Raw genomic sequence first — 21,625 nt, 5'->3', positions numbered from 1 at the left:
TCAGCACTACAGACTTCTTTCTGTTAGCGAGAACCAGGAAATTCCCCACCCCACCTTTTATTTTATTCCCTCTTGTCCCTTCTGGGACCATTCAAGCATCAGAAGGTGAGCCCGGACCAAGGCCAGGACGGTGCTGAGTATGACAAGGCAACCCAACACACCCGCCAGACAGATAGGCTTCGCCCACGCCACAAAGACACACTTCCCAGATCTTTGTTTTGCGAGGAAAAGAACTGTAGCTTTTCTTCAGTTCTTTCAAGGAGTGGGAGGGAGAGCAGGACACAGGCGCGGGGTCAGTCGGTCCTTTCAGTTAGCAAAGTTCAGGCTGGCACCTACTCGCTGCGTGAGACACGCTAGGAGCCAGCCAAAATAACCTCTTAAGGCATCACCTAGTTTGCTGATTTCAAACAAGGAACTATAAAATCCTTAAATGTGCCGGGTGTGGTAGTGCTGGCCTGTGAATCCCAGCCCTCTGGAAGCAGGAAGAGTGTTGCGAGATCGAGATTAGCCTCAGCTACGTGAGGAGTTCCAGAATAGTCAGGGCTACAGAGTGAGGTCAAACAAACTAGCCAAATCAACTCCACCCACCCGGATTGGAGGGGGGGGGGGAGAAGCCCAACCCCCAATCTCTTAAATTTACACTGTGTCCTACCCAGCACCGACACTAGCTGAGAAAACAAACCTGCCTTTTCTCTCCCCAACTCCCCCCGCCCCCCAGCTTCCCAGCTTCCCTGAGGTGCCAGGTGATGATCTATAAAAGCATCCTCTGGCCCTAAGGGCTTGACAGTTAATGATTTGTCGCACGAGCCGGGGACGCGAGCGCGCGAGCGAGCGCAGCAGGAGAGCAAGGCAAGGCGCGAGCAGAGACCGCGCTGTCCTCACAGGCGCCGCCTCCTGTCTTCCGGGCCGGGGCACTTCTCGGGATTCCTGGCACGAGAGGCTCGTAGGGACCCCATGGAGGCCGAATCGCCAGCGAGCGCAGGGGTCACGGAGCCCCAGGCGTTGGGCTCCGTGGCCACGATCGGCAGCCACCTGAGCAGGATCCGAAGCAAACTCTTCACCTGGTGAGTGCAGCGCGGGGCGGGCCCGGGTGGCGGGACCCGCGCACACGTGTCTGTGGGGGCGGCGGCGCCCCGACTTGGGTTCGGAGCGCTCCTCACTCGCACCCGGAAGGTCTCGAGACGTTTCAACTGGGTGCTCCCATACCGTGGCACACCCTTAGAAACCGCGGCGATGGTTTTCAGAGGATGTGCAAGGGGATTCATCCAGCTGGCACTGTGAGATCGGTCCCCGCGCCCCCGCGGCAGGGTGGGTGTCCCCGTGGACGCAGTGGAGAGGGCTGCCCACCCTGTCGCGTGGCAGGTGAAGTGCTGCCCTTCCTGGCGCGGCGCCCGCATTCTTTCAGCCTCCAACCGGAGTTCACTCAAGTGAGCAAGCTGGGTTAAGTTTTGTGCTGTGGTAAACCGGACGGAGGCTGCGTCTACCCTGTTTTGGGGCCTGAGCGAGGTGACGTGACCACCTCCGGAGCGACGGTCCAGGGAAGCAGGTGGCTGATGTCACTGTGCTCCGTGGGGCCCTAGGTAGGGAGGGATGTTCTTAAAGACTTGGCAGCGACTCTGGGGAAAGCTTTCTGTGGTCGCTGGACGACTTGCGTTCTGAAGACACATAGAGGCTAACATCCAAATAATGAAATCCATTTACCGAGCATTCACTCCGTGCCAGGCACTGCGCTTAGCCATTTATGTGGACAATAGCACCGCATCTCCTTCACTTTAGGATATGGCGCTATTGTTAGACCCACTTTCTAGGTAGGGAAACACAAGGCTAAGCCGTTCGTTCACCTGGGGATTATGAGAGAGCCAGGGTTACAGGCATATGTCACTATCCACCCTGAGCAATGAATTTCGGGAAAGATTTTGAAAGCTACACCCTTGAAAAGGCATCTCACTTTCAGAGCTGGTCAATAAATGTGTATACATGCATTTTTTTTGTCACAAATAAGCATAGTTTTAAAATAGATGCGCATGTTCAAAGGAGTAGATTGGCCCCCAATCGACCATTCTCTTCCAGCTGTGTAATGTCCTGGTATTTTAGCAGTGATTTCTTAGCGGGGAGATGTTACCGTGACATAACTAAGGGAACAGACTTTGAATTCAAATCTTAGTGAGCGGGCCTTGCTTGGACAAGTCACCCAGTTCTTGTGTGCTATTTGAAGAGCGTGGCGGTATAGCAGCGCAGTGTGAGAGAGAGTTCATGCTTAGCTGGGTTCAGTTCTCAACAAGAGAAAAAAAAATGGGGGTGGGTTGGAAAGGCTCCTGCCACCAAGCCTGATTACCTGAGTTCAATACCCAGAACATACACGATGGAAGGAGCTTCAAGTTCCCCTAACTATCCTCTGATCTCTCTACACGTGTGCTGTGGCATGTAGACCACACATATAAACATACATAGGCTGTAAATAAATAAATAATGCAATAATGCAAGAAAAGATTACTAGCAGTCTTCGCCATCACTTCCCCCCGCCTGCTTAGCCTGCAGGGCTATGAGAGGATTCGCTGGTTGACCACACAGCAGTGGGAAGAGAGAGCCCTTTTCAGTGTCCTGCATGGGCTAGTTGTCACCATCAGCGCTCTCCATTCCTCGGTAATGGGAACAGGTGGTTACTGGGAAGATGCCAGTGACCCTAAGGCTGGGGTAGATAATCTAGCAGATCTCAGCTCAGCAAGAAGTACCAAGAACTAGCAAGCGTGATTTTTCTCTTCGTAGCATAGTGTTTTCAGATAGTATGTTTTATGATCAGAAGAGTCTAGGAGCCCCATGGGATTTTTTTCCTTCTCTGAGGTTTATTTTGCACCCCCCTGAGGCCTTTTACTCTCTTGTGTGATGGTGGTTTGTGGGTGTTTTACACTTCTGGTGGATGGGCCTGCATTACAGCAGGCCTTGCTCTTCTCCCTTGTGCATTTTGCACAGTCCTTAGCTCAAGGATGAATGAATGAATGAATGAATGAATGAATGAATGAATGAATAGCTGAGAGATGACAAAGTTCTTTTATTCCTACTTTTCTTTGGTCATAAACCATTTCTTCTTCTTATCCAGAATTGCATGCTAGGAAAGGAAGTTTAGCTCAGCAGTATGGTGCTGGAGTCATGGCAGAGCCCACGAACAACATTTGCTCATCTTCTGCTTTTAGCCACCCACACTCTTTTTTTCACTCGGTGTCTCTCTGTTGTCTTCAAGCTGGTCACTTACTCTTGTGTTTAAATGATCCTCTTGCCCGAACCCCTGAGTACCTGGAACTACAAGGTGTATGTATCTGGTTTCCATGACAAAGTTCATTAGGCCTCCTATTAATTAACTACACTCCAAATGCCTCCCTGTGTTGATGTTTATTCTGAGGGTCATGGCCTGCAATTTTCCTTCTTTGTTATTGCTGTTTTTTGGTGTGTCAAGTAGGCCACGCTGATTTTCAAGTTGCTGCATCATCTGTAGCTGGTCTTGAACTCCTAAAATTCTTGTCCAGGGAACTGTGGGGTGTGGAGAAAAGACAGGACACAGGGAGATAGCTTATAGTTTCATAGAGTTTTTTTTCAAGACCATAGAGTTTTTTAAATTTTGTTTTGTTTTTCCTTTTCTGTTCTTTTCACCAAGAATACCACTTTTGACATGTGGGTACTAAATACAGGAAAAAGTTAATGGCCTGAAGCGGATTGCTTTCTTTATCTGAAGCGTATATTCTAGGTGACCCCAACTCTTGACATCTCTCTCTCCCTTAGGGTACAGACATTTTTCTTTGGGGTTGATGACTAGCTGATTATGGTGGTACCTAACTGTAGTCCCCAGCACTCAGAAAGTGGGAGGGAATGTTTAAAGGCATGCTGGGAGTTCAAGGCCAACCATAGTGACCCCTTGTCTCAAAGACAGAGGAGAGGGAAACGTCTCGAATCCTTGGAGTACTCATCCCACAAGTTCAATGGCACTAATTGTCTGAAGCATTCAGGGTAACAGCCCCAGAATATCCCCCAACAGGTTCTGTCGCAGAACCTGACTTTGTTTTTCCTAAACGCGGTTTCTTTACATAGCCCTAGCTGTCCTTGAACTTGCTTTTGCCCTATGAAACAGACTGGCCTTGAGCTCAGAGGTCTACCTGCCTCTGCCTCCCAAGTGCTGGAATTAAAGGCATGCACCGCCACCACCCTCACCTTGAACCTGACTTTTGTTGTTTATGGCTCTCGAGTCAAATGAAATATTCTAACAAAAAGCTTGGATTTCCAGAAGTGCCAGAGACACTTAGTATTTTTACACTCTCAGGCAGTTTACCGTCTGACAAGGCCTTAATTTATTCATATATTTCAAAATGCATATTCTGTATGATTGTCAACTTTCTATCTCTAGCAGAAAACTTAATTATTTCATGTGCTTATCTTTTTCCTTAACCAATGAAGGGTAAAGTTTTGAGACAGAACTTTCTATTGTATTCTTTTTGTATTTTTGTAATGCCATGCCGGTCAGGTTTCTTTTTTTCATTCAATACACCTTAGCTATCTATATCCAGGTCCAGGCCCTGTTTAATTCCTGTTTCCAAGAAGGTTCATAATCAAATTATAGTAAAGGAATCATGGTAAGTGCCAGAGGAGTAAGTCCAAAGTTCAGTGGTGGTGCTGGGCTACGGTAGTGAAGAGAGCTGCCTTCCAAAGTTCAGGGTTGGCACAGAGGAGAGCAGAGAACAGGCCTGCCAGGGTGAGGGGCAGCTGAGAAGCTTGAGGTTTTCTTCCTACCAGGTGAGAGAGGTAGCAAGATTGGAAGGGCTAGAGAGGGTTTTACTTAAAGGACTGGAAGGAGCTTAGTGTGTGGAGGGCACGGACTGGAGGAGGCTGAGCCGTAGTCGCCCATCAGCCTACAAGCGAGCTCTTTATTTCTGTCCGTGTATAGGACAGTCCACAGGAGGGGAGCACGCCTTGTCCCCACCTATCAGTCCACAGGAGGGGAGCACTCCTTGTCCCCACCCATCAGTCCACAGGAGGGGAGCACTCCTTGTCCCCACCCATCAGTCCACAGGAGGGGAGCACTCCTTGTCCCCACCCATCAGTCCACAGGAGGGGAGCACTCCTTGTCCCCACCCATCAGTCCACAGGAGGGGAGCACTCCTTGTCCCCACCCATCAGTCCACAGGAGGGGAGCACTCCTTGTCCCCACCCATCAGTCCACAGGAGGGGAGCACTCCTTGTCACCATCCATCAGTCCACAGGAGGGGAGCACTCCTTGTCCCCACCCATCAGTCCACAGGAGGGGAGCACTCCTTGTCCCCACCCATCAGTCACAGGAAGGGAGCACTCCTTGTCTCCACCCATCAGTCCACAGGAGGGGAGCACTCCTTGTCCCCACCCATCAGTCACAGGAAGGGAGCACTCCTTGTCTCCACCCATCAGTCCACAGGAGGGGAGCACTCCTTGTCCCCACCCATCAGTCACAGGAAGGGAGCACTCCTTGTCTCCACCCATCAGTCCACAGGAGGGGAGCACTCCTTGTCCCCACCCATCAGTCACAGGAAGGGAGCACTCCTTGTCTCCACCCATCAGTCCACAGGAGGGGAGCACTCCTTGTCACCATCCATCAGTCCACAGGAGGGGAGCACTCCTTGTCCCCACCCATCAGTCCACAGGAGGGGAGCACTCCTTGTCCCCACCCATCAGTCACAGGAAGGGAGCACTCCTTGTCTCCACCCATCAGTCCACAGGAGGGGAGCACTCCTTGTCCCCACCCATCAGTCACAGGAAGGGAGCACTCCTTGTCTCCACCCATCAGTCCACAGGAGGGGAGCACTCCTTGTCCCCACCCATCAGTCACAGGAAGGGAGCACTCCTTGTCTCCACCCATCAGTCCACAGGAGGGGAGCACTCCTTGTCCCCACCCATCAGTCACAGGAAGGGAGCACTCCTTGTCTCCACCCATCAGTCCACAGGAGGGGAGCACTCCTTGTCACCATCAGTCCACAGGAGGGGAGCACTCCTTGTCCCCACCCACCAGTCCACAGGAAGGGAGCACTCCTTGTCACCATCAGTCCACACGAAGGGAGCACTCCTTGTCTCCACCCATCAGTCCACAGGAGGGGAGCACTCCTTGTCACCATCCATCAGTCCACAGGAGGTATCACTCCTTGATACTGTTCACCATCTATAGGAACATCAGGTGAAGGGTGTTTTGTCTAGATGTATGTCTGTGCACCACATGCCTGCTTGGTGCCTAAGGAGGTCAGATGACATTAGATCACCTTGGACTGGAGTTACAGTTGTGACCCCATGTGGGTGCTAGGGACCGAACCCCTGTCTTCTGGAAGAGCAGTCTTTTAATTGCTGATTCATCTCTCTAGCCCTACGAAGGGTGTTGTTATATAGCATTGTTTAAGGAAGTTATATGAAATGGGAGCTTTTCGTATGCTTTGTGCTGTGAGGACCTGGGAAGTCCTTTATTCTAGCAGTCTCCGTAAATTCTCCCAGCCACCTTCTATTACACAATTAATTACTGTCTGCTTCTAGACTCAGGAGGCAGGAGAAAAGCCAAGTTTTGTTCACTGTTATATACTTTATTCTAGCACACTTTGAACTGGATGATTCCTCATTGCGGGCAGCTGTGCATCCTGGCCTCTGTCCAACAGATGCCGGCACAACACACATCCAATATGACAACCAAAAATGTCTCCGGACATGGTTGCATGTTTGTTTTTAACTGCCTCAGATATGTGGGCTTCATGGCTTCCCGTTTCCACACTCAGAGCACAGCTCTGTACTGAGCGTTCATTCTCCTGCCAACCCTGGGCCACAGCACACAGTTGAGGGCTTTGCTGGGTGCTGCTCCCATCTGACCTGTGTCGTCACTTCCTGGGCACTGCACAGAGTCAGAGGACATGCAGGGATTGCCTCTGTGTGGCACAGGGGAGAGGAGAGGGTAGAACTTAAAGGTTCTCTTCCAGCAGGCCCTCCACTGGCCTCTGTCCACGCTACCCAGGATGTAGTGCCTTCCCCAGAATAGTTCTCGACAACCTCTGGGTTTGTCCTGCTTCTCTTTGCTCCTTTCCCAGACTAATTTGAAAGTAGAGAGGATGGATGGGTGGCTGCCAGAGCTTGTTCTTCATCTTCACATTGTTTCTAGACTATTCCTAGAGCCCATCTCCCCTTCAGTCCTTCAGTCCTGACTTCAGCGTCCACCTTTACCACCTCTCATCTGGACTCTTGTGGCTTCCATCCAGGGTGTCACACAGTCAGAGAGGTGTCAGATCAAACAGAAGGGCAGCAACAGCTGTCATCAAACGAGAATTCCCTGCTTGCATTTCACCAGTCCTGTGATACACCTCCACAGTTTGGTTTCTCATTTGACGGATCGGATGAGTAACTCGCTTGGGTCACATAGCTGGCGAGCCGCAGAGAGAGAGAGAGTTGTGGCTGATTCCAAAGTGAACCTGCTTTACTAGTTCGGAAGCCTCACCACGTCGTATCTTCAGCCCAGGCTGTAGGATGCCGCCCTTCACCTGCACCGACCGTGTACGAACTGAGACGTATCTTGGGGGTCCCTGGAGGTTCCCCAGAGGTTACCCTGGGGAGCGAGTGAAGAATGGGACCTGGTGAGTTTCTCAGATGGTCTCTGGCATCCATAGACACATTGCTATTGCTGTTTTGTATAACTGGGATTTTATGCAAGACGTCCAGATTATTAATAGCAGCCGTCCAGGCTGGGCGGCTTGGAGAAGGCAGGAAGTCATTTCTTGTCGCTGGAGAGTGGGGTGTCTGAGGCTGAGGCTCCTGCAGACTTGGTGTCTGGTGTAGGCATATCTACTGCCTCACAGACAGCCTTCTCACAGCGCCCTTATGTGGCAGAGGGTTAGAGAGCACTCTCTTCTGTGTGCCAATCCCGGGCATAGAGAAAAACCTTGTTCCAGTTACCTTCTCTATTGTGAAAAACACTGGGCTCCTAAGCAACCTGGGGAGGAACGGGTTTGCTTTTATCTGTTATGCAGGGAAACCAAGGAAGGAACTCAAGTCAGGGACTGAAGCAGAGATCAGGGAGGAGCATTGCTTACTGGCTTACTCCCTGTGGCTCCATTCAGCTGGTTTTCTTGTATAACTCAGGACCTCCCCAGGGATGCCACCGGCAGGGGTGGTTTGGCTTTCTCATGTCAATCATTAATCAAGAAAATGCCCCCCCCCCCAGACTTGCCTATAGGTTAGTTTGATGGAGGCAGTTCCTCAGTTGACGTTCCATGTTTCCTTCTTCTCTGGTTACTTGTTTATATCAAATTGACAAAAATAACCAGCACACATTCTCACGAGCTAAGCATCTCCCAAAGCTGTGCCTCCAAATACAGTCAGCTTGGGGATGAGATCCCAATACAAGAACTTGGGGAGGGTAACAATGTTTAGTCTATCGTCTGTGTTTGTAGAAAGCTACAGCTAACACAAGCCTGAGAGCCACTGCTCGCCCAATAGAGGTCACATGACTACATGTCTCTCTCCTGACAGCCTCCCTCCTCCCTTCTTCATTTCTCTCTTCTTCCTTTTTACCTGTTCATGATAGTTGATTTCGGTTTTAAAAATGATGCTGAAATGCCCATAGTTTGACCTTTTCCTTTTTAGCTACTTCTGTGTGTGCTTTTTGCAGACAACAGAGGCAGGTGTCATTAGACAGTGTAGCCTTCACCACTGTCCTCTTGCAGAATGCGTTCCTAATTCCAAACAAACCACAAAAACAAACAAACCAGACTATTCCCTGCCTTCTCGGCCCTGGCAGCACCCGCCCCTGTCTTCGATCTTCATACCTTCTTTTCTTTTTCCTTTCCTCCTTTCCCGCTTCCCTTCCTTGCCTTTAAAAATATCTGTGTATTCATTATATCCATCTGTGTATATGTGGGTATGCTCATGCTGCAGGAGTATAGGAGTCATTCTCTTCTTCCGCCATGCGGGCTCTGGGGATTGAACTCAGGTCATCAGGCTTGGCAGTAAGGACCTTTACCTGCTCTGCCATATGGCCAATCTCTGTCTACTTCGTCTGTGAATCTGACTTCTCTAGAAGCTGTCTGGTGATGGCCTGGACTCATACTGTATTTGTCTCTGTGGGAGTACAAAGTCTCTGTCATCTGCACACTTCCCACTCCTGGTTCACCTACCGCTTCAGCGATAGAGACATCTGTGCTTCCCTTGTGACCCCTAGCCTTTTTTTCTGGGGCTTCCTCCTTACTGCTTGCTGCCTTCTTCTTGTGGAGGCTTAAAGAATGGATGTGTGTGCCAGGCGGTGGTGGCACACGCCTTTATCCCAGCCCTCGGGAGGCAGAGGCAGGTGGATCTCCGTGAGTTCGAGGCCAGCCTGGTCTACAAGAGCTAGTGCCAGGACAGGCTCCAAAGCTACAGAAAAACCAAAAAACAAAAAAAAGAGTGGATGTGCGGCTCTTTCCAACCTGCCCCCCCCATCTCTGTTGGAGGCCCCTCTTTAACTGTATGATATGTCCCCAACCCGCACTGCGCTTACTGTTGAACTTGACAATAATTACCACTAGCCCTGGAACATGCCTTAGGGCAGAGGCTGTAGTTCATCTTGGAAGCTCCTGTAGTACTTTGGCCTTGGCACAAATCCAAAATGGTAGCAGTTCTTCCCATTCTGGAGATGGGACAGTTCTGTGGAAACACTTAAAAAAAACCCCAACAACAACCAATTTTTAAAAAATGGAATATCTTATTATCTTATACATGTAAATAATGCTGGCTGATTATATGCACCACCAACTCCCCCGAGAAAGTCCCTGCACCTCCCGTCCCCCTTGTATCCTCTCTGGTTTTGTTGTTAATGACTCTGCGCCTGATGACTGCTTGCTGAGCTTATAGATGTATTGAGTTTATGGGTGCAACAGCCATATCATGACTCAAAGAGAGAATTTCACATACTCTTCTCCATCCTCCAGTCCCTACGTTTTCCCACCTCTTTCCTGAGCCTGAAGGATGAGGAGGGGTTGCTAGAGATGTCCCATTTAGGGACAATAGACACTTATTCTTAGCACTTGGCTAGTGACGAGTCTCCATGTTAACTGCTGACCACTGCAGAGAGAAGTTTTTGTGGCCAAAGTTGAGGAAAATGCTCATCTATAAGTGTAAGCATGAATATTTAGAAAGCAGTGCTGTTTAGCAAAATGACAGGAATAGGTTCCTCTTGGGCCTTGTGACCTCCCCAGAGCTATGGGCTTTTGACCAAGCTTATATATAGTACCAGACATGAATTCCTTCCCGTGAAGCCGGTCTCAAATTCAATCTAAAAGCCATTGCTTGCCCCCATGCCATTCATGCCATTATTACATCACCGGACACGTCTTACCTTTCAGGGTGGTATTGTAGCATAGAGGGTTGGCTGTATGGGTCCCATTGGTGTTTTCAGGTCACTTACAGCTTGGTTCCTCTGTCTTGCACTTAAAGTGTATTGTCTCAGTGCTAGAGTCTTCCCACCTGGTTCTAGCAGCTAACCAAGAGCAATGGCAGTAGCCTGGGTTGTTTTGGGGGCCTGTGGGACCTCCCTGACCTCAAAGGGAGCTATCCCATACCTGGTACTGGAATTTTCATTTAATAACCCATATTCTGGGAGAATCATGGTGGTCCATGTGTGGTCCCCTCCTTTCCTTTTTCTATTTATTTATTTATTTTGGTTTTTTGAGACAGGGTTTCTCTGTAGCTTTGGAGCCTGTCCTGGCAATTGCTCTGTAGTCCAGGCTGGCCTCGAACTCCCAGAGATCCTCCTGCCTCTGCCTCCCGAGTGCTGGGATTAAAGGCGTGCACCACCACCGCCCTGCTCCCCTCTTTTTATTTGATGTGGTAAATAAGATGTCAGAGCGAGAACTGGAGTAAGAGTAGGTGCTTTCTGAAGGGCAGCTTTCAGAGATGTTTAGAAGGTGGCTACGTGGGCAGACGATGTGAGTCGCCAAGCCTGGAAACTGTTTTCATGAGTGTTTTGGTAAGCTCATTTAAAAGTTAGCTATTGAGGCCGTAGCTCAGTGTGTAAAGCCCAGCACACCAAAGGACCTGGGTTCATTTCCACAGCACTTCCTAAACTGGGATGGTGGCGCACAGCTCTTTCATCTGAGGAGAAGGATCAGGAGTTCAAGTTCAATCCAGCCTTGACCATCTCCTGGCCCATCAGGGCTACAGGCCACCCTGTCTCAAAACAACCACAACTGAACAGTTAGATCTTTATAACAAACACCCTTTATCCCCGCCCCTCACACAAAAAAGCTAGAGCGATTTCCTTCTGTTACTTACTTATTTCAAACAGACTGGTTTTGCAGAAAGCTTTAAGCCCTCTCTTCTAAACACGAACTTTCCTTAAAAATCGAACCAAATGTCACTTCTTGTGTAATGATCTCTCACTTCGGCTAATTTATCTATGCAGAATTTTTGGCAGCTATTCTCCAATAGAGTTGGCTGGTCCTGGACAACTCTCTAGGGTAGGTCAATCCATTTAATTACTTAGGAGGCCCATTTGCTGCTAATCCTAGAGATTTTGGCAAGAAGAAAAAAACTTTATTTTGAAATTCTTAATTGGGCATCATGGTACACTTTTGAAGTTCCACTAATGAGAGACTGAGGCAGGAGGATTGCTGTGAGTTCAAGGCCAGCTTGGGCTACAAATGATTTCAGGACAGTTGGAGATAGTTAGCAAGACCCTGTCTCATATCAAACCAAAAAAAAAACTTTAAAAAAAGTCCATTTACTGATTTAGTGTGTATTCGTCTATCTGTGCTTGTGTGTGCTTTCATGTACACAGAGGTCAGGAGTGTTGCGTGTCCTCCTCTGTCACTCTCTGCCCATTCCTTTGAGACAGAATCTCTCCCAAGCCCAGGACTCAAGGTTTTCTTGGATTGGTTGGAACCTAGCAAGCCCTAAAAATCCCTGTCTCCATTCCCTTTGGAGCTGGGGTTACAGGAACACTCAGGATCCCTAGCTTGCCGCATGGGTGCTAGGATTTGAACTCTGGTCCTTCCGGTTGTACAGCAAGTTCTCGTAACCACCGAGCCGTCCTTCTAGCCCCAAGAGGTACAGTTAAACTCTTCACTGCACGTTTGCAACCTGAGAACACGTTCCCTTCCATAACCCAGTGCCTTGGCCCTGGCACCGCTTCCATCCGTGTGGGCTCAGCTTATTCTGCTGAGCAACAGGAATGTGCTCTGGGGCATCTAAGTGAATTATTTGTCTTCTTTCTTCTAACTTTCACTCCCACGTGGTCACATGTGGCTTTTTTTTCTGAGTTATCAAGCAGATCTCTGGAAACCTGTGTTCCTTTAAAATTATCATGTCTACCTATTAAACCCCGCAGGAACCAAATGACTTAGTGCCTCAGAACTACTCGCAGGCAAAGTAGGAACAGGCCTGCATGAAGACTGCAGTGGTTTTGATTTTTAATAAGTTATAACAGATTATCTCTTGTAGTCCAGGCTGGCCTTGAACTCACTGTGTAGCCAAGAATGACCTTGAACTTCTGATCCTCTTGCCTCTACCTGAATGCTGAGGCTGCAAGAAAGCACAAGCCACCCTGCCTGGTGGACTTCATTCACAGGTTTGGGGATGTTTCTTTTGGTTGATTATATGAGTCTACAGTAATTAAAACAATTGGACAAGTTAGCTATTATGCAAATGCTGTGAACCAGCTTCCACGGAAGATCACAGTGAAGTCTAAAACTCCTTTTTAGTTCGTTTGTTCTCTCTCTTCATTTTTGGTTTTTGGGTTTCTCTTTCTTTTCCTGGCTGTTCTGGAGCTTACTCTGTAGGCTAGGCCGGCCTTGAACTTGAAGATTCTCCTGTCTCTACTCCCTAAGTGCTGGGATTAAAGCTGTGTGCCACCATCACTTGGCTAGTTTTTTGTTTTTGTTTTTTGAGACAAAAAAAAAGGGTTTCATTTTTTAGCTCTGGCTGTCCTGGAACTCGTTTTGTAGATCAGTCTGGCCTCGAACACAGAGATCCTCCTGCTTCTACCTCCTGCGTGCTGGGATTAAAGACGTGAATCATCACCTCCTGACTAGTTATTTCTTTAAAACCAGAATATTTAAGAGAGAATTTGACTCAGTTTCCCCAGTCAGTGCCACCACTGAGAACTTGAGGTTGGGTTCGTGCAGGGTGCAATTGATCTGCCTAGAGCACTCTGGAGACATTCCTGCTTTAGAAGAATTTATTTTTTTTATTTTTTTAAATATTTATTTATTTATGATGTATACAATATTCTGCCTGTGTGTATGTCTGCGGGCCAGAAGAGGGCGCCAGACTTCATTACAGGTGGTTGTGAGCCACCATGTGGTTGCCGGGAATTGAACTCAGGACCTTTGGAAGAGCAGGCAATGCTTTTAACCACTGAGCTATCTCTCCAGCACTTAACCACTGAGCTATCTCTCCAGCCCAAGAAGAATTTAGAATAAATTTGGAAAGAGTAATTTTTAAGTTTCTGTGGCAGGGTGGGGTGCATTGAGATGAGATGATGACCAGGCTAGCCTTGAACTTTTGGCTGTGCTGCTGCTTCTGTCTTCTGGTGGCTAGGATTAGAGGTGTGCAACATTGTTTCCAGCACTCCTGGTTTTCACATAGATTGTTGGGTGAGAGATAAACCGAAAGAGCCGAGCTTTGCTGAGCGTGGCTCCCTGTGTACTCCAGAGCGACCACAGTATTCCAGGGCTTCAGGGTTCATTAGTTAGTTCATATCATCCTTCTGCTAACTTCTTTTCCTCCGTGATGTGGGATGGCCTGGAACTCATTCGAATCAGTTGGTCTTAACCTCCCCAAACGTTGGGATTAAAGGTGTGAGCCACTACACCCACCTTAAAGAATGTCTTGTTTGTTTTTGTTTCGATATTTAGAAACAGTGTCTCACGCACTCACTTCAACTCCTCAACCTTCTGCTTCCACCTCCTGAGTTGTACCCGGAACCAACCGAGCTCCCTTCTAGTCAGGCAGTGTGGCCCAGCCTTCTGTGCTGCTAGCCTTGGGTATTTTCTTGCATCTTGTGAGATGGATGATAAAAGCAAGCAAGCAAACAACCCACTCACCCCAAACAGACCTTTGGCAACCTCCTGCTGAGCCATTTGTATCTCCAGGCACGCCTGACGGTACATAAACTTCAAGATAGATATCTTCTGGAAACATCATTTAACTTATTTCTGTAGACTCCAGTTGTACAAAGCAGATTAATCTTAATTCCTGGCTCATGATATACTCTCAGTGTGGGCACATGAATGGCTTAATTAATTTTTTAATGTAATACATTCCCATCAAACCGCTGCTATTCCTAAACTAGAATTTCTACGCACCCAGGAGTCATTCCCTTGTCTGACTACAGATAATTATAGATAGGCACCACCTGAATCTTCCCGTCACCATTCGCTTGCTTTCATATATATAAAACATATAATATATATGTGTGTGTGTGTATTTTAAATATAATTTTTATCTTTATGACTTTCTCTTCCCTCCACCCCCCCCCGCCTTTGTAAAAAAGGTTCTCACTATGTAACCTTGGCTGGCTTGTAGACCAGGCTGGCCTCCAACTCACAGAGGTCTTCCCGTCTCTGCCTCCAGAATGCTGGGATTAAAGATATGCACAGCTAGACCTGTCCTAAAAGGTATTCCTAAAAGATTATCGTCGCGAGTAATTCGGCATGGACGTGTGTGTTTTTGCGGGTCCGCGATATGAAGACTCAGACACACGAGAATGACTTAGCCTCTGCGGTGCAGGGGGCTCAGCCTTCCCTTCGCATCCCAGCATCTTTATTTTTTCCTATGTTTACACTTCAGCTAGTAGATTTACATGTTTAAATAAGCTTTCGCCTAGGAAAGGAATTGCTGGTTTGCGGGCTGTGAGATTTGAGCTTTGTAAGACAGTATCAAACTGGTTCCCAAAGTGGTACTGATTTACACCCTGCCAGGTACACTCTTACACACCGGAGAAACCTTGTGGAGCCAGGTCCTTTCTCACACTCGCTGTTGTCAGACAGCCACACCAATGTAAGCCTCTTAATTCCCAGATTTGGTTACTAGTGTGTGTGTGTCTCTGTTGTGTATTCATACGTACAAGAGTGCACCTGGAGACCAGAGGATCACCTTGGGTATCGTTCCTCTCCCAGGCCTGGAACTTAGTCAGTAGGCTAGGCTGCCTGGGCCTGTTTCCCACCTTTCCACACAAGGATTAGAAGCCTGAGCCACCACATTTGGCTTTTGGTGTTTTTTTGTTTATTTTTTGGGGGGAGGGGGGTGGTGTGGATTTTGAGGATTGAACTCATGTCCTTGTGTTTGCAAGGTAAAAACTAAATCATGCTACCAGAACCATTTCCTCAGACTAATTATTTTTATCTGAGAATAAAATAAAAAGGGTCTCATTTTTTAGCCCAGGCTACCCTAGGATTTGATATGAGGACCAAGCTAGCCTGAAGTTCTGCTCCATCTTCACAAAGATTGGGATTCCAGAAGCGAGGGACCGTGCCTGGCCCATGAAGTGGACCCTGGGTGTGGTTATTTGCTGCCTGTCTTTCTACTTCTGTAGAATGCAGTGGCTTTTTTTTTGCACAATATTATTCTTATTTAGCTTCTGATAACATCATTCTTACACTAAATGGAGCATATGCACTTAAAATTTTATTTTATTTATGCATGCTATCTGTGCGTGTATGTGCACATGTCTGTGTGGTGTGTGCCTGTTCACACGCAGAGAACCAAAGAAGGGGTAGATGCCTTGGAGCAGCAGTTACAGACACTTGCAAGATGACCAGCTTGTTATGTTGTGTGTACTGGAGTCCCAACTCTGATCTTCACGGTTGTACAGTAAACATTCTTCATGCTAAGCCATCTTTATAGCCATGACATAATACATTCTATGTGTTGTAGAGGTTTCCATGACTGAAAAGCTTGTGTGTGTGTGTGTGTGTGTGTGCGGGTGCGCGAGCTCACACCAGCTTTCCATTGATGCTGTTTCCCTCTGGTCTGGTGGTAGAAGTTCTCTTAAAAAGTTTGAGAGTAGCCGGGCAGTGGCACACGCCTTTAATCCCAGTTCTTGGGAGACAGAGGCAGGCGGATCTCTGTGAGTTTGAGCCTGGTCTACAGAGCTAGTTCCAGGACAGGCTCCAAAGCCACAGAGAAACCCTGTCTCGAAAAACAAAAAACAACAACAACAAAAGTTTGAGAGTACTGAGGGCGAGTAGACCAGCTGAAATCAACGCCAGCCCACTTAAGGGAGCCTGACTCAAGCAGGAGTGTGACAGTCTTTCTGGTTTGAAGCTGGTGGGTGTGGGAAGTCGGCAAAGGACCCAGTGACTCACAGGAAGTCTCCCCAAACACCTCCCCTCCCCAGTCTCTCACTGAGCCCTGTCTCAGGAGCTCTGAGATACGTTTCTCACTTCTGTCCTCAGACGACTGGCTGGCACTTGATGCCTGTGGTAGATGGGCTCTTAGGGAAACCCAGCTCATCACTGGTATGGGAAAGGATGTGTTGCTTTACAGAGTCGAGGAGTGCGGAACTGCCAAACCACAGCCTGGAGGCAGCTGGAGCCGGGATCCCAAACCACACCAGGGCTGCGGCTCTGCGCCCCGCCTTCACTGTGGGCTCCTTGATTCTCACTGTGGGCATTCTACAGTGTAAGCTACACCACGACCAGAGGGAAAATGACTTTTGTTTTGCTAATCTACAAACAGGTAAACCCAGATGTTTAAAAAAAAAAGTCTTTGAGAACTTTCTATGAAGTCTCTCCCGGCAGGCAGCATGAAGTGCTGTGTGTTTTATGGGCTGTTGCTTCCTGGTTTCCTGTTAAGCACAGGGTTAGTCCGCCCTCAGTTCTTCTGCCAGGTGCTGGGCAGAGCCTGCCTTTGGATTGTCTCAGGGGTGGAAACTCTTGCAGGTCAGGCTTGAAACAGCCATGTCGAGGTCACCCCAGGTCAATCCTGCGCCTCTTCATCCTCCCCTCAGCCCCTTTCAGGATAGATTTTATCCCTTCTCCCATATTTTCACCAAAACACCATGCATTAAAGTGTTTGTGAAACATGTCCTCAGTGGGCTGCTCATCAGTGCCCGTTGTTAGAGGTGTGGGTAATTCATGTCAGCTGGTCTCTGTGTGGCATCGTAATCCTCAATAATATCGTATTTTATTTATGATACTGTGCAAAGCAGGAAAAAGACAGACTTAATAATTCCCTGACATAGGCAACTTATTCCTCTGAGTGGCTGAAGCGCAGTCTCTTGCCTATGGTTCCCATAGTCCCTGTCTTGCAAGAGTTTTGCTCAGATTTTAGTGACGCAAAAGGCTGTTTAATGTGCTATCTGGCCCGCAGGTATTTTCATTACACCGCCTCACGTCTGTTAGGATATATGAAGGTTGTTATTAATCTTTTTTTTTTTAGGTCCTCAGAGACAGGGGTAGTTCTTTTTCAGCACAATTTCACATCTCTGCATCTTTGTCTATCGATAGGAAAATAGGAGCAATAATAGCGCCTCCCTCATAGGCTGCTGGGTTAAAAATGAAGTAGGCATGTGAAATCCTTAGACCAGGGCTCTGTGGTGTGCTCTCGGGCACAGTCCTTACCATTACTGTTACCACTAGATGGTTTCTGTGACTGTAGACATGGGGAAGCAGGCAGAATATCCATGATAGTGTCTGCGTTTACAGACCAGTAAAACAAATGCAATGTAGAGTGTCAATGTAGAAAATGGGATTAGGAAGATTAGAATCAAAAGGAAATGGGAATTTATAGGTTGACATTCTGGTACTGGGCCATTTTCCTGTGTGTGTGTGTGTGCATGTATGTGTGTGTGCATGTGTGTGCATGTATGTGTGTGCGTGTGTGAGTATGTATGTGTGTGCGTGTGTGTATGTATGTGTGTGTGCACGCGTGTGTGCATGTATGTGTGTGTGCGTGTGTGTGCACGCGCGTGTGTGCATGTATGTGTGTGTGCGTGTGTGTGTGCATGTATGTGTGTGTGTGCGCGTGTGTGTGCGCGTGCGCACGCATGCCATGGTGCATGTGTGAAAGCAAGGTGACAAGCCATTGCAGTCAGTTCTCCCCTCCTTCCATGCAGGTCCCAGGCATGGCACTCAGATAGTTAGGCTTAGCAGCAAACGCCTTTACCCACAGAGCCAGCTTGCCAGCCCCCATCTCTTTTCTTACTTTCTCTCTTCTCTCTTATTTCGTCTTCCAAGTCTGACAGAATGGAGAGAACACCGGCAGCCCCTAACATTGTCTTTGGACTTTAGTGTTCCTAGATTGATTTACCATTTGAACTTGGTTAGGCGACATAAACTTTGAGGAGGTAATATCTACTCTTACTGTTGTGTGGCAATCCAGCAAGATAATAGATGTGGGAACTCAGTATGGTGGCCTATGTGTCCCTAGTTCCTTTTACTGTACAGGGGAGAGAGAATATTAACACGCCCTCTATATTCTTGACTCTCCAAGGCTCACACAGAGTTTAAGATGCAAGAAGAAACCACCAGATTTACAAGTTTAATGTTTTTTCATTTGTGTAAAACTATTTTATCAGTTTCTGGCTTGAAGGTCTGGTTTTTATCCCCCGTACAAGTGGTGAGTGTTTTAATCCAAAGTGGCTCCTGATTGACTTTGCCCGCTGCTATTTAATAGACTCTCTAGTTGATGTGATTATCGTTCTCCTAAGCAAATTTACTAAGAATGTAAGTAGTTCCAACAGTGTGACTTGTACTGTTTTTAAGTAGCTCATGCATAGTTAGTTTTGTCTGTTAGTTATCTGCAGCTACCATAACAAACTACTTGCCTCTGCCTCTCAAGGGCTGGAACCAAAAGCATGCCCCACAATGCCTAGCCTATCGCCTTGGTTTTAAAATTATGGCTTATAAAGTGATCATGTCTCTGTTATTTCGTCTGCATTAAGTTTAATGGCCAAAGCAACATGACTTTGTTTTCTTTCGTGGCTCTGAAGGCCAACCATCAGAAGGCTCATTGGGCCAAAATTAGTATTGGTAGAGCTATAGCCTTTTATAGAAGCTCTAGTTGGAAATCCGGTCCTTTCTTTTCCTGCTTCTAGAATCATGTCTCGTCCCCTGGCCCTTTCTCGTCTCCCAAGCCGGCATCTCTAATCCGTCTGTAGTTGTATCTTTCTCTGATAAGCTGGGAAAAGTTCTTCCTTACTGGGCCTTCCTGGGGAATCAGTGACAGTGTCCCTAGCTCAAGGGTCTTTCCCCGTGTCCTCTTTACAAGTTTGGGGGAAGAGTGTGGCTGTTTGTGGAATGACCTTCGCTTCCCACCCACATTTACTCACAGGATCTAAAACGGTTACAACAAAACACATAGCTTTAAGGGTGGATGTGCACACCTATAATCATTTGGGGAGCTGAAGCAATGTAGGGCCAGTAGGGAGCTCTGGGACAGCGTGTGCAGTCCGCATTTGGTAACAATGTAGCAGTAACTTATGTCAGGGAATCTTCCGCAGTTCTTTTCACTTAGGTAGCTCTCCGCACCTACTCATTCTTTGCAATGTCCAGTCAATGCTGCTAAGACTGGTTTCTAGTGGTACCACAGGCCTGAGAGAGGTTTTGTAGATGCTAACTGACACCCTTGGATGAGTTACTCCTCCACATTGGTTCTGGAGCACGCTCTTGTGTCTGATGGGATAATGGTTCCCATGGACTCTTTCCATACCCATCCCTTGTATGTGTGCTTGTGTACACATATGTTCGTGTATGAGTGTTTTTGCATGTGCGTGTGTGGTGTGGAGACCAAAGAACAAGCTTGAATATTGTTCCTCAGGATGGCTGTTCTGGTGGTGAGCCACTCTAGGTGCTGGGAACCAAACCCACGTCCTCTGTAAGAACAAGTACTCATTTACTTACTTGTTTATTTGGAGACAGGTTCTTCTGTGTAACGCTGGCCTAGAACTCAATCCATTCCCTCTGCAAGAACAAATACTATTTATTTATTTATTAGTTTTTTGTTATAGGGTTTCTCTGTGTAACCCTGGCTGTCCCAGAGCTCACTCTGCAGACCAGGCTGACCTCAGACTCTGAGATCTGCCTGCCTCTGCCTCAAGTACTGGGATTAAAGGTGCGAACCACCACCACTCTGTGCAACAAGTACTCTTAAACACTGAGCCATCTCTCGCCTCTGTCCATCTTTTTCAAAAGACTGTCTCTCACTCTGGCCTGGAGCTGACTGATTTGGCTAGGCCAGCCCCAGGGATCTTCCTGCTTTTGCCTTTCTACTGCTGGGGTTAGAAGTGCGTGTCACCGTGCTCAACTTTCTACATCTTCTGGGGCTTCAGTCGTCTTGCACACAGTCTGAGATACCCCCCATCCCCCACAGCTCTTCTCTTGACATGAATAACCTCTGCTTATTCTTCAAGTCTATGAAATGCCACGACCAAAGTCTCCCATGAAACCCCATCCTAGCTGCCCATCCTTTGAGTGCGCCCACCACCCTTTCCATAATTTCTTTTCTGCTCTTCCCTGCTGTGTTGTGAATTCCCTGAGGCCAGGGGCTGTGTCTCTACTTCTCTTTGTTTTCAGAGTGACAGATTGTTAAGATCCCTTAGGTCCTAAAACTATTGCTAACTGATATCACTGAAGAGGGGGCTCAGCAGTTAAATCGCTTGCTGTGCAAGCAGGAGGACGAGAGTTCAGAAGCCCTGCAGATGCTGGATGAGCATGGTAGCTAGCCTGCAACACCATTGCGAGGAAGAAAAGAGCCGGAGTTTCTTGGTGAATCCAGTTATGGAGCTCTACTTCAGGGACCTTTTCCTTCTTCTCTTGCAGTTCAGAGGCCTTGGGGCAAAACACCACCCAGCTGAAGCAGCCCCTGAAGGTTTCTTATCTTTTAAGGACTTGGGCTCTTATGGTGGAACAGAATTTTAGGATGAGCCAGTAAGACGCTGAGTAAGAGTTTAGGGAAAGGTGATTTTTTTTTTTTTGGCTTTTCGAGACAGTGTTTGCTGTAGTTTTGGAGCCTGTCCTGGAACTAGCTCTTGTAGACCAGGCTGACCTCTAACTCACAGAGATCCTCCTGCTTCTGCCTCCTGAGCGCTGGGATTAAAGGCGTGCGCCACCACTGCCCCAGCTGGGAAAAGCGCAAGAGTTGAGAGAAAGACAGGTGCATGGGAAGGAAGGAAGGAAGGAAGGAAGGAAGAAAGGAAGGAAGGAGGGAGGAGACACATCGGTGTGGGGGCATATCAAAGGGGCACTGATGAAGTCTTTACTTCTTGGGTAGCTTCTTGAAGTTGCATCTCAGGAATTTAAATGATGTCCTAGGGTCCTAGGGTGGTTCCTATGCTTTGGGCAGGACTGCAGTCAATAAGGTAAAAGTCTTGTTCACAAGAGTTGTAGGGAGAATATTAAGAATATTTTTGTTTTTGACTATAAACAAAGCTTTAGTCTTGTTTTTGAGATTCCCAGTAAGAAGGAGTAAGACTGTACTTGAAGGTCATGTAGGCTTGGGACCTAAGCAAGCCTCCTTGTTATTTTAACATTTGATGTAATGTTTCTGTGTTGGCAACCTTCAAGACAAATGTCATTAACTGTAGTGGAGTTTTTGGTTCTCAGCCTGAGAGGCTCTGACCCAGACTCCATGGTGAGGGATTCTCTTTTCTTTTGGTACCCCCATACTTTTC

General features: G+C 47.7%; 1 protein-coding gene across 1 annotated transcript in view; it reads left to right on the top strand.

Annotated features, from left to right (window-relative positions):
- Positions 1-598: 598 nt before the first annotated feature.
- The window catches only part of Slc35f2 (solute carrier family 35 member F2), a 54,511-nt gene continuing 33,484 nt past the window's right edge, over positions 599-21,625 (top strand). Inside the window, exon 1 of the mRNA XM_075965885.1 lies at positions 599-1,064. Coding sequence (XP_075822000.1) covers positions 955-1,064 — 110 coding nt within the window. The 5' untranslated portion in view covers positions 599-954. The remainder of the gene's footprint in view (positions 1,065-21,625) is intronic.

The sequence above is a fragment of the Microtus pennsylvanicus genome, chromosome 3 (genome assembly GCF_037038515.1).
Source record: "Microtus pennsylvanicus isolate mMicPen1 chromosome 3, mMicPen1.hap1, whole genome shotgun sequence".
NCBI classification, from domain to species: domain Eukaryota; kingdom Metazoa; phylum Chordata; class Mammalia; order Rodentia; family Cricetidae; genus Microtus; species Microtus pennsylvanicus.
The sequence above is the reverse complement of the archived record's forward strand: the minus strand, read 5'-3'. Positions and strand labels throughout refer to the sequence as shown.